The sequence below is a fragment of the Canis lupus genome, chromosome 20, assembly GCF_003254725.2.
Source record: "Canis lupus dingo isolate Sandy chromosome 20, ASM325472v2, whole genome shotgun sequence".
Classification (NCBI taxonomy): domain Eukaryota; kingdom Metazoa; phylum Chordata; class Mammalia; order Carnivora; family Canidae; genus Canis; species Canis lupus.
The window spans coordinates 42,038,084-42,051,023 of NC_064262.1; the positions used below are offsets into that span (position 1 = coordinate 42,038,084).

Consider the following 12,940-nt stretch of genomic DNA (forward strand, 5'->3'; position numbering starts at 1 on the left):
TGGGTGCTTAACCTCCTGATCACTCTGGAGATAACACGTTTATCAATTTACTGCCTCTTCAGCCTCCCAGAAACGGTTTTTGTTTGTTTTTTGTTTTTTTAAGATTGATTGATTGATTTGAGAGGAGAGCATGGGTGCACAGGCACATGCACAAGTAGGGGGAGGGGCAAAGGGAGAGAATCCTAAGCAGATTCCCACAGAGCACAGAGCCCAAGGTGGGCTTGATCTCAACACCCATGAGATCATGACCTAAGCTAAAACCAAGAGTCGGACAGACCCTTAACCTACTGAGCCACCCAGGTAACTCCCAGAAACTGTTTTTACTCAGAATCAGATTTACCAGGGCAGCCCGGGTGGCTCAGCGGTTTAGCGCCGCCTTCAGCCCAGGGTGTGATCCTGGAGACCCGAGATCGAGTCCCGCGTCAGGCTCTCTGCATGGAGTCTGCTTCTCTCTCTGCCTGTGTCTCTGCCTCTCTCTCTCTCTCTCTTTCACTCTCTGTGTGTCTAAATCTTAAAAAAAAAAAAAATCAGATTTACCAGCACATATAAAACCCTCTGTGTCAAAGTAATTTGCCTCTTGTATCCATTCTTCAGGGCACTTCCTACTAATTAGGGCCCTTAGAAATTTACTTTGCAAATAATGGGTGATCATACACTAGAACTCAGATATGTTTTGTTTTATGGCTTATTTTTAGCGAAGTTGGAGTTTTGAACTTAAAGAATTATTTATACTTCACCTTTGAGATTATACTTTTAAATTTCTTAAACAGTATTTGATCACCTTTTTTGCTGGTATCCTTTTGTACTGAACTCTGATTCAGTATTATCTGGGTATGCATCAGCATTAAAAAGTCTTTTTGGTTTAACCAGATTTTAGGCTTTGGGACCAGAATTAGGCTGGGAAATATTTGTTTCTACCAAAAAAAAAAAAAAAAAAAAAATTGTTTCTACAAAATCTTTGATGTTGCACCAATTTCCCATCTTATATCCAAATACCTAAAGATGAAAGCATTTCTGTTTTGTGATATTCTGATAATTCTACTTTGACAATTAACATTGAGTCTGGTTTATGATCTATGTAGATTAAGCTGCTCTAGAACACTGAATCAAGTACTGTTGACATTTGAACAATGCAGGCATTAGGGGCACCAGTCCCCCCCTCCCAGTCAAAATTTGCATATGACTTTTAACTCTTTCAGAACTTAACTACTGTTGAGTGAAAACCTTACCAATAACATAAATAACATAAATGGTTGATTAACACATATTTTGTGTGTTACATGTATTATGTTCTATATTCTTATAGTAAAGTAAGCTAGAGAAAAATAACATTAAGAAAATCATAAGGAAAATACATTTATAGGGGCACCTGCATGGCCCAGTCACTGGGGATCTGCCTTTGGCTCTGTTCGTGTTCCCAGGGTCTTTGCTCATTGGAGATCCCGCTTTTTCCTCTCCCTCCACCACTCCCTGTGCTCTGTCTCTGTCAAATAAATGAATATAATCTTTAAAAAAGAGAAAATACATTTACAAGTACTATACTCTTGAAAATCCATGTTATAAGTGGCCCCATGCAGTTCAAATCCATCTTGTTCAAGGGTCAGCTCTGTTGTATTCTTCCTCTTTTTCTCTGTGCCCTTTCAGTACTTACTCATCCAGAAATCTCCTTGTTAGCTTCATTGGCCTCTTCAGACTCCTTGGTTTTTTACTGGTATCATTTGAAATGATTGTATTTTCTGTTTGGGGGTATTTATCTATATATGCCTCTGAAGTTGTTTTATGTGGTAGAGTCTCAGTCTGTAGAATCAAAATCTGTCGTTAAGTACAGGATATCTGTTTTTCATCTCTTGGTAGTCATCATCTCTTAAGATGACAGAGCTGTTTTGGGGGCTTGTTGTTACCTTTTTTAAAAGCAGTTTTTCTGTCCATGAGAACTAATTCCAGAGTTGCGGCCATGGCATTTACTTTCTTAGATAACTCCAGGTGTGGGAGATACCCACCTCTGATGTTGACCAGGACTAAATGAGACAATGTATGCGAAAGGATTTTCTAAGCTCCATAAAGCACAGTATATGAATCCATGTGTGGTAAGAATTTTGGATGAAATGAATTCTGCTCTCTTCTTTGGAAGGAGTTGTATTATTGAAGACTACAAAATGCTACCCAAAAAAAAGTTTAAAATTTGATCCCTATCTTACTTCCTCTGCTACAAATCCCTCACTCTCTTTGATATTTTCTGGTCAGAACAACCTGGTAGTTTTTAGGAGTTGGTAGTAAAAAGGCTCTCTGCAAAGAGCCCTAGGGAGCGGTCTCCTGGATATCCTAAGTCCTGCACTCCAGTTGGTACTATAGCCTCGGACAGCTCTTAGGAACTGAACCCCCCACTGCCCCCTAATTTTTATCTGTCTTTTTTTTTTAATAATAAAAACAAAGTAAATAAATGACTAGGGAATTATTTTAAAAAATAAACTTCTGTGTTTGCAACAAAATTTACCCCAAAGATACAAATGCAATGAAACGCCGGGACACCTGCACCCCGATGCTATAAATAGCAGCAATGGCCACGATAGCCAAATTGTGGAATTTAAACATTTGTATGCAAATATTCTTTACTGAAAGTTTTTAAAAATTAGTGTATTCCAATAAGATCGTGCCAACTTTGAAGTCAATTACTGTTATATTAGAGCTAGAAAATCTAAATTGTGGATTTTTTCATTTTATCTTTTAGAGTTATGCCCAGCCAAGTCTCCAGTACATCCAGGGACAACAGATTTTCACAGCTCATCCACAAGGAGTGGTGGTCCAGCCAGCCACGGCCGTGACGACAATAGTCGCGCCAGGGCAGCCTCAGCCCTTACAGCCAGTAAGAAATTTCCGTTAAAATGTTCATTGGCTGTGTATCTCATCTTTAGAAGGTTACTTTTGGTTTTGGGCTTTTTTTTTTTTCCACTTTGTTTTTTAACTTTTGTAGTCCTTAGTTTCAGTCAAGTGCATATGTCCCTGAGGAAGCATTACTCACCCATTTTAAAAAAAATTATGAAATTTACAGCAGTGTTGATAGGTATTTTGCACCTGGTATCCTTTTTATTTATAATTTCAACTAACTGATCTTGTATTTTTATACTTTGCTATGAATTTCTAACGTAACAATTTTCTCAGTAGCTGTTTTTATCTTATGGAGCACTAGAACATGATCCTACACTAGACGTCACGGACTAGGGGTATAGAACGACATACATCACTCACTATACGTGTACAGTGTGTAATGTGAGAAACCTTGGTATTCTGGCACATATGAAGAAGGATGTGGTACAGTCTTGATGAAGTGGGAAATAGGAGGCTGGCATTGGAAGCAGCTGAGCTTCCGAGCAGAATAACTTCCACATTAGCACTTTGGAACTCTGACAGTTCTGGAGAAGGCTCCTGCAGCAATCCATTGGGTGATGGCGGCTTTAGACAGGTAGGACAGTTAGTGGAGATGCGGTGTAAAGACAGCACTGAAATAGTTGGGGGCTAAAACCTTATACACTTTCAGCAGATATTTGAGGGCTTGCTGTGAGTTAGGCCCTTCTAGGAATTCTCAGTACAAACATAAGCTTCCATTCCTATCCTTAGAAGCTGACATTCCACTAAGAGAGTTGAGAATCACAGTGAATAATACTAAGAGTAGAGATTAGTGTCACAAAAGGTGCAGGCATGGAAAGAATCATTCCCAAGTATGGGAAGGATTAGTAATCTAGTAAGTTCTGAATGGTTTGAAGTATTCTAAAGTGACACAGAAGCTTAGGGAAAAGAGGTCACTTTATAGGCTAGAGGACTACAGGAATGAAGTGGAACTGAAGCAGGACACCAAAAGCAGCTACATGAAACAGGGATTAGTGGTATACACAAAGCAGTGATGCTCAAAGGCCTGTGTTTGCTTGAAAGTGGTCACATTTTATCTGAGCCTAGGATCTCGGGTTCCTCTTTGACTGCCCAAGCAAAATTTAGTAAAGCTGAAAAAATTATTCTATGTTAACTGGCTTACATAGAATGAGCAGTTAAGGGCATATATTCTTATAGCAATCAATTAATAGTCTGCTAGAGCTACTATTACAAAATACCACAAACCCAGTAGCTTACACAACAATTTATTTTCTCACCATTCTAGAGACTGGAAGTCTGTAAGATCAAGGTGTTGGCAGACTTTGTGTCTCCTGAGGCCTCTCCTTGGCCTTGCAAATGACTTCCTTCTCACTGTGAAGAACATGGCTTTTTCTCTGCCCATGTTCCCTAATGTCTCTTCCTCTTATGAGGGTATCAGTTCTGTTGAGTTATGACCTCATTTAACTTTAATTCCCTCTTTAAAGATGCTCTCTTCAAATGGTCACATTGGGAGTTAGTGCTCCAACATATGAATTTGGGGGAAACAATTCAGTCCCTAACAGTGATTGTAAAGTTTTTAAGCTTTTTGAAATGTGACATTAAATTTAAAAAATATAAATATCAAGTTTCAAACATACAGAAAAATAGATAGTGAATAAATGTTAATATTCTGTCATACTTGCTTTTCAGATTTTTTTCTTAAAAATCTAAAGCTAATTCAGCTAATCAGTATCCTGAAGTTGGTATATGCCATTTAGCTTTGTTTTCTTGTTGTTGTTTTTTTTTAAGGTTTTATTTATTTATAGGTATAGGCAGAGGGAGAAGGAGGCTCCCTGCGGGGATCTTGATGTGGGATTCAATCCCAGGATTCCAGGATCACAAGCTGACAAAGCAACCACTGAGCCACCAAGGTGCCCCTAGCTTTGGTTTTATTAAGGTTGAAAGATACTGCGCTAGGTAGTGAGCTGCTGAATATTTTTCAGTGTGATCTCTTGGATGGTGAACATGGAGCCAACTGTCAATTTTCTGATAGGTCCCTATAGCTCTTCATATATGCCACCTCTGGTCATTTCCCAGATTGGACATTTGCTTTATCTTTTTTTTTTTTTTTTTTAAAGAAGAGATGGATGTATGTTTTTACATATTGCTTAAGTAGGCTACTTTGTCCTCTTCAGCTAGATTAGAAGTCACTGAACAAGAATTTGTGTGTTTCTTTTTAGCCTGAAATGGTAGTGACAAATAATCTTCTGGATCTGCCACCCCCTTCTCCTCCCAAACCAAAAACCATTGTCTTACCTCCCAACTGGAAGACAGCCCGAGATCCAGAAGGGAAGATTTATTACTACCATGTGATCACAAGGTAAGAAGGGCTGTGTGGGCATCCCAAGTCAGCTTTCAGTTGGTCAAAGAAGCTGCCATCATAAGGGGAGATTTCTGAATATTGGCTTGGTGTCACTGGCTGTTGTTCACTGTGCTTGAGGGCTGCTAGATTTCTAGAATCACATCTTAAATGTTATGTCATACCTTAGATTTTAGTCCTTTTTAGATAGATATATTTTGGTGTATTTTTAATCTGTAAGACTCTTTGGAGAAAACTAGAATTTAAAAAGATAATGACTTCCATCTAACATTGTGTAGGTATCAGAGGTCATGAACAAACCTCTTCTGTACAAGCCCGGATATAATAAATATTTTAGGCTTTGCCAGCCAAACAGTCTCTATTACAGTTACTAAATTCTGCCACTGTTGTGCAAACAATCCATAGACCATACATAAATGAATGGTCATGTCTTTTTCCAATAAAACTTGATTTACAAAATAGGCAGTAGGCCAGATTTGGTCTATGAGCCATGGTTTGATGACCCCTATTATATGTAAGAAGCCCAATTTATCTTTTACTTAGAAGTTTAAAAAATACATATATCTTTTAGATGGATGACTTTATGTGAGTATATGTGCTTTCTCTCTGTGTCTGCGTGCGTGTGCATGCGTGTACTCATCGGTGTATAATCTTACGTGAGTTGTTGGGGTACATGTTTTATAATCTTGTTACCAATCTCTATAGAACTTTATCAGTTAATATAGAACTACAATATTTTTAGTTCGTACTTATATTGTTTCTGGGGTCAACAAACTATGCCTATAGGTCCTTGTATTTGTAAATAAAGTTTTTGGGGGAACACAGCCACCCCTGTTTATTTAGAAGTTGTTTGTGGCTGCTTTCACACCATAGTGGCAGAGTAGAGTAGTTGTGACAGAGACCATATGGCTGACAAAGTTAAAGATACATAACTCTGATCATTTATAGAAAAAAAATCTGCCAACTCCTGCTATCTTGTATGGCTGTACAAAATTTTATTTAACCCCACCCTCATTATTGGATTTTCACTGTTTTATATATAACTCCAACCCTGGACATTCTTAGAGACACTAATCTTCCTACCTTCTTGAGTAGATTTCTAGAGGTGAAGTTGTTGGTCAAAAGAGATCGACATTTTAAACTGATAATTATTGTCAGCTTACCATTAAAAAAAATTGTACCAATGTAGACTCCCACAAAAAGTATACAATACAGTATTGCCTTCATGTAGTTTCTTCTAATCTTATAAGTTTAATAGATGAAAAGTTTTATTTTCATTTCTAATTCTTTTATGGTTGAAGTGAACTGTCTTTATTAAATTATTGGCCACTTACATCTTTTGTGAATTGCTTGTTTGGGACATCTACCCATTTTCTGCCATTATTGTTAGATCTCTTTATCAAGAGTATTGTAAATGTCTTTGTAATGTTTAAGAATTTCATATAGTCCCATATTTTCCTTTATGCTTTATCAAGTGCCTGTGATGTTGCCAACTAAAGATGGTGTGGTAGGAGAGCAGAAGACCGCAGTGGGAGGACTGGCCTGACAGGCTGCTGGTTCTCTGAGGCTTTTGACATCTTAAGTGACTTTCCCTGTAGCATTCCCTGTGGCAGCTGACTTCAGACTCTTGAACATGAACTTTCTTCTAGTTTTTATCTAGCTTAAAAGAGATCTAGCTTAAAAAAAAAAATCTATGCTTGTGTATTTTCAAAGCACATGCTTTGAGTTAACGTGGTAGACCCCTTCTTGCAGTCAGTTGAGAATATTTTGAGCCAAGGGGACAAGTTTTTGACCTGAAGTCTTTTCCATGCTATCCGTCATTAAAGGGGCAAAGCCGCAGACAAGAAGACTCCTAAAACAAGGAACAGTTTTTCTCACATGTCCAAGGATTATAAGGAGTGTGTTGTGATTTTTTTGTTTTGCTCCAAGTACATGCTAGGTACAGTCACTATTGATCTGTTCATCTGCAGAGGGGAGGCAGAGGCAAGGCAGAGGCAAGCACTGACTCCATGTACTTTTTAGATTTTGCTGAATCCTCTTTCCAGAATATTAAGAACCAGGTGAGAAATAGGATGTTTGGTTTTATTGCTCTCTTCAACACCCAGTAGACATTGCCACCTCATTGGCTAGAGAAGTACAGTGGGCAAAATGATTTATGTCTTTGGGATAGAATCATGCTGCTGGAAAGATAGCAAAAGAATTTTTTTATGAAGCTGACTTATCCTATGTCTCCTTATGTAAGCTGTATTTTATGTGTATCTGAGCAGAGATACCTGTGCCAGAGTTCTCTGTTTTCTGGCCATGACTGTGTGGCTCTTCTTAACCTTCTTCTAGGCAGACTCAGTGGGATCCTCCTACTTGGGAAAGCCCAGGAGATGATGCCAGCCTTGAGCATGAAGCTGAGATGGACCTGGGAACCCCAACATATGATGAAAATCCCATGAAGGTGAGTGTGGCTTACACGTATTTCCTGATCATTTGGGACTCTGTGCTCTGTCATTTTCCTGGGCCAGTAGCCATGTAGTCTTGTGATTCTCTTTTTCTTATTGTCTAGAGAATTAACACATGTAATAAATGCTGGAGAGGGCTGAGACATCCAAACAATACAGAAGTATGGTATGTAGGAGCAAAAAATAAAAGCCCTTTCTTTCTTTTCAGCTGCTCTCCTGTCATCTTCCCTCTGTGGAGATAAATACTGTTAACTAATGCAGGAGTTCTCAACCGGAAGCAGTTTTGCTCCCCAGAGGATATTTGATAATATTTGAGACATTTTTGGTTGTTAACAACTTAGGGGATGCTATGGGCTTCTAGTAGGTAGAGGCCAGGGAAGTCATGAAATATCTTACAGTTCACAGAACAGTCCCCCACAACAAAGAACTGGCCCAAAATGTCAGTAGTGCCAAGGCTGTGAAACCTTTCTTTGGCATACATTCTTCGAGGCCTTTCTGGAAAACGCACAAAGTGTTGTGTTTTTGTTTGTTTGTTTGTTTTTTCATTTTAATGAAATGGTATTATTCATACAATCATGGTATTTATTCTCCATTATAACGTCCTTTAATGTATCTCAGCTCTTTGGGCACTTGGCTGGCTCAGTCAGTGGAGCATGCAACTCTTGATCTTAGGATTGTGAATTCAAGCTCCACATTGGGCATAGAACTTACTTAAAAATAAAATCTTAAAAATACCTATCTTAGATCTTTCCTTGTAGATCTCCATTCTTCTTGATGCTCTATGTTTTCTTTTAAAATGTATTTTAGCTCATTAATGATATCTTACATAGATGGTGTGGTTCATTGTCCTGCCATTTTGGGATTGATGGGTCTGGAAAAAAGTAAGCTATTTACATTAAAACTTTACCAGAAGGGCAGCCCCGGTGGCCCAGCGGTTTGACGCCATCCTCGGCCCCGCGTTGTGATGCTGGAGACCCGGGATCGGGTCCCGCATTGGGCTCCCTTTGTGGAGGCTGCTTCTCTCCCTCTCGCTCTGCCTGTGTCTCTGCCTCTCTTTCTCTCTCTCTCTGTCATGAATGAATAAATAAAAATCTTAAAAAAACAAAAAAACCTTACCAGGAGTGTTCCACCCCACATACACACTTTTTTTTTTTTTTTTTTAAGAGTTGGAACAGGGACGCCTGAGTCGCTCAGTGGTTGAGCATCTATCTTCAGCCCAGGGCATGATCCTGGAGTCTCAGGATCGAGTCCCACATCGGGCTCCCTGCATGAAGCCTGCTTCTCTCTCTATGTCTTTGCCCCCCCCCCCCATCTATGTATCTATCTCTCATTAATAAATAAATAAAATCTTTTAAAAAAAAAGAGTTGGGACAGAAACATTTTACTATGGAGATACTATTTTAGAACAGAGAAGGCAAAAAGCCTATTCTCTCTCTCTGACAAGACAGTAATTAGGATTAGAGATCAAGTAAATACTCAGTGACTGAATTATAATCATTTTTGTTGCTATTTGTAATAGGACTTGCTATCTCCTAGGGTGAGGTGTCTTGAGTGAAATAAAAGACCATATTTCTATGTCCTAAGATCTGAATAGTTTGGTTTTTTTTTTTTTTCTTAAACAGGAAAAGTCATTTTACTAGTTAAGTCATTGCAGAGGTAAGGAGAGGGAAGAGGGCAGAAAGGAAGGAACTGGAGTGAGAGAATTAAAGTAGAAACAACATACCTTTTTTCATGTTTTATTCACTTTGGGAGAAACGTTTTTCTTCTTTCACCATATATTTGGCATTTGCCAAAAAGTATGCACTTAAGTTAAAATCCATATGGAGCTTGCTAAATTTCAAGTGAATAATTTGAGTTACTTAACCACATCACTGTAGCTATGATATTGTCACATTTTCTTGAATCTTAAGTGTAAGAATGTGCCCAGGATTGTTAGGCAACTGCCATTTAAAATATCCAGAAGCTTACAAACACACAAAAAACCACAGTAACTCCCTCTTCCCAGACTTCTGTATCTATGTTGGTTATATCTTTTGAAAAATAAACAGAAGGTTTGAGAAGAGATCTCTGGTGCAGGAATATAGGTAAGCTCTGAGACCCAAGTTTATCAAGCATATCAAGAGATCTTACCATCTCACATTAACCATTAATCATGATTCAGTCTTTTGGTCTGTAGAATACTGTTTAATTGACTGTAGGAGAAGTATAATCTTGAAAGCTCACATTACTCAAAATGAAGTATACATATTACTCTAGATGAGTATATTTATCAGGTTGTATCTGATAACATACAGAGAAAGTAAGTAACATGTTCTAGTCAAGGCTGTGGGTTCTCAACTCCTGCCCTAGATTAGTTACACTAAATACATATACTGAATTCCAGAAAAGCTACAGTGCCCTAAATTCACATGATATTCACAATGACAACAGTAGGAAAATATGTGGGTGTATAATTAGGTTGTAGTGGAAAACTATTCTAATTTATAATCTATTTTTTTAATTTTTAATTTTTTTAAATTAATTTTATTTATTTATTCATGAGACACAGAGAGAGAGAGAGAGAGAGAGAATGAGGCAGAGATAGGCAGAGGGGGAAGCAGGCTCCACGCAGGGAGCCTGACGTGGGACTCGATCCCGGGTGTTTGGGATCAGGCCCTGGGCTGAAGGCAGCGGTAAACTGCTGAGCTACCTGGGCTGCCCCTAATTTATAATCTAAACAATACTGGAGTATCAGTTCAAAATTAGGACTAGAATTAATACTAATTGTTCTTAATGGAAGGCAAAGTAAACAGTCTGTTAATTTGGTTGATCAGATTTAAAAGTTGGTAGAGAATAGTCCACAGGTAGACTGTGTGGGGATGCATATATCCTTTTCATGAATTCTGAACATGAAGCTCTTACTGTCTGCTTATTTTGTGAAAGCATATGTGAAATTTGAAGGGCTAAACCTCAGTCAGGAAATTGGTCAGAGTATGGTGGATATAACTTGACTATGATTAAGGAACTTCAGAAGGAAAAAAGTAGTTTTCTGTGGCTACAGAGAAGTGTTTTCTCACAGGGTCTCTACTTAGGGGTTTAAAGAACCAACTAAAAATTACAATTTTTGTTTTCATTGGGTAGTGAGATGATGAGATTACCCCAAGATGAAATTCCACTTGGGAATGACGAAGATGGTGGGATCTCTCTTGTCTAATGGAAGAGTGTTCCTTGGTGCTCTTCTAAAATGTCAGCGATAGGGATACCTGGGTGGCTTAGTTGGTTGAGCTCTGGCTCTTGATTTCAGCTCCAGTCATGATCTTGGGGTTGTGAGATTGAGCCCGAGTAAGGGCTGGGCATAGAACCCACTTAAGATTCACTCTCCCCATGCCTCCCACCGCCCGCTTTTATTTTTTAATTTATTTTTATTTATTTATTTATTTATTTTAAAGATTTTATATATTTATTCATGAGAGACAGAGAGAGAGAGAGGCAGAGACACAGGCAGAGAAGCAGGCTCCATGCAGGGAGCCCGACACGGGACTCGATCCCAGGTCTCTAGGATCACACCCTGGGCCGAAGGTGGCGCTAAACCCCTGAACCACCCGGGCTGCCTGCTGCCCGCTTTTAAATTACATGCATACATACATCCAGCGATGAGTGGGAAGATTTTCTGTTTTCAAATAACTGTACTACACACTCATTTAGCATTATTTAAAAAGCTAGCTTAAATTTAACACCAATGTAAGAGACCACAAAGAATTGTATGTATTTTTAATACTTTTTTTTGAAGCCTGGTAATAGGTTTCTGAAAGAATAAGATATTTTAACTATATATTGTTACTTTCTGTTTAATACATGAGCATGTATTACGTCCCTCAAGGTCTGCTTCATTTGTTGTGGAAGGACGGACAGGAAAGTTCAAAAATAAGCACATTTGCGTTTATACCAGGGAGGTATTTGACTAAAGGACTATAATGTATATTTATAAGAGTACTAGAATTTTCTCCAATCCACATAGTGTAGCATTCTCTAGCATTTCTTAAAGGCTAGCCTCCTGACATTTGTTTCAATTATATCATTAAATTATTCCAGGAATGTTAAGCAACAGACAACAAGGAGTCTATTCAGGGGTCTGCAAAAGCAAATATAAATCCAGTGCTTAACTCAAAAATAACTCTCCCATGTCACTATGCTCCTCTATGTAGGGAGAAGGGGTTGTTGCATGTGTAAAGATGAGAAGGAGTTGGGAAGTTATAAAGAGGGAAACTCTTATTTGCCTGAGAGGGGTTACAGAATGAGACTTCTAATGGAGATTCAAAGATGTCATCTTTCAGAGAAAATAGGAGAAGCTTTTCCATTCTTCTTCTTTGCCATAATACATAGCTCTATCTTGGAATTCAAATTATAATGATGAGAATGCACAGAGTATAATAAGGCTGCCAAATGTAGTTCTTACTGTGAATAAATAGTGATAGGTTAGAGGTGTCTTCTCTCCCACATGGAATCAGAATCAAACCAAAATAGGGCTTTTACAACTTCAGTTCCTTGAGTGCATTTGACTGTAAAGTAGTTGTATCATTTCTACTTGAGCAGAAAATAAAAATCAATTTGGGGAGGTTTTACACCTAATGTTCAATTTTATGAAAATGACACCGTTACCAGCTTGAAACATTCTAGCTATGTAATTCAGAAGGAGAGGAAAACAGAACTTTCTATGGCCATTTGTTTCTGTCAAAATTTTTTCTACCTTATTCTTGCACATAAAATACTTTGTGGCATATTTAATATCACATCTTTGTATTTGCAAATGCTCTTTCAGCTGTAAATAACAAAAATGAAACTCAAACCAGCGTAAACATAAAAAGAGACATGTTGGCCTGTATAACTTGGGAGTCAAAGATTACAGTCTTTGATTCTGCTTCTGTGTGTAAACATGGCAAGCATCAAATCTGGAAATTCTTTTAAGGAGAACAGCTCGGTAATTATTGGGAGTCCTATATAAAGCACCGTGTGCTGTGGGTGAGGGTAAGGGGATGATAGTGATGCGATCTGAGACCCCAATGCTCCAGTAGCTTACCTACATGGGGTTATCACAGTGACTCCTGTGTTAACGGTCCTTGATTTTCAGTCAATGATTCACAGATAGATTAGTTTCTAGATAGTCGGGAGCTGAGTCACCCTCAGCTCTTATGAAATAAGATTTTAATGATCTTTGAGTGTGAATAGTAAGCAAGATTTTGGCATTGTTTTGGTCAGTTATCATAGAAGGTAGAAGAGAGTACTTGTA

The 12,940-nt window shown here is 38.3% G+C and overlaps 1 protein-coding gene across 4 annotated transcripts in view; it reads left to right on the forward strand.

The window, feature by feature from the left end:
* The window catches only part of SETD2 (SET domain containing 2, histone lysine methyltransferase), a 125,261-nt gene that overhangs the window by 98,050 nt on the left and 14,271 nt on the right, over positions 1-12,940 (forward strand). For 3 of the 4 annotated variants that reach the window (XR_003140982.3, XM_025458317.3, XM_025458319.3), the window contains exons 16-18: positions 2,729-2,863; positions 5,085-5,224; positions 7,559-7,670. Coding sequence is in view for 2 of the 4 variants with exons in the window: in XM_025458317.3 (XP_025314102.1) it covers positions 2,729-2,863; positions 5,085-5,224; positions 7,559-7,670 (387 nt within the window). In the remaining 2 variants the exon portion in view is untranslated. Of the gene's footprint in view, positions 1-2,728; positions 2,864-5,084; positions 5,225-7,558; positions 7,671-7,778; positions 7,841-12,940 lie in introns of all 4 variants that reach the window. The other variant, XR_003140981.3, reaches the window with a different exon arrangement.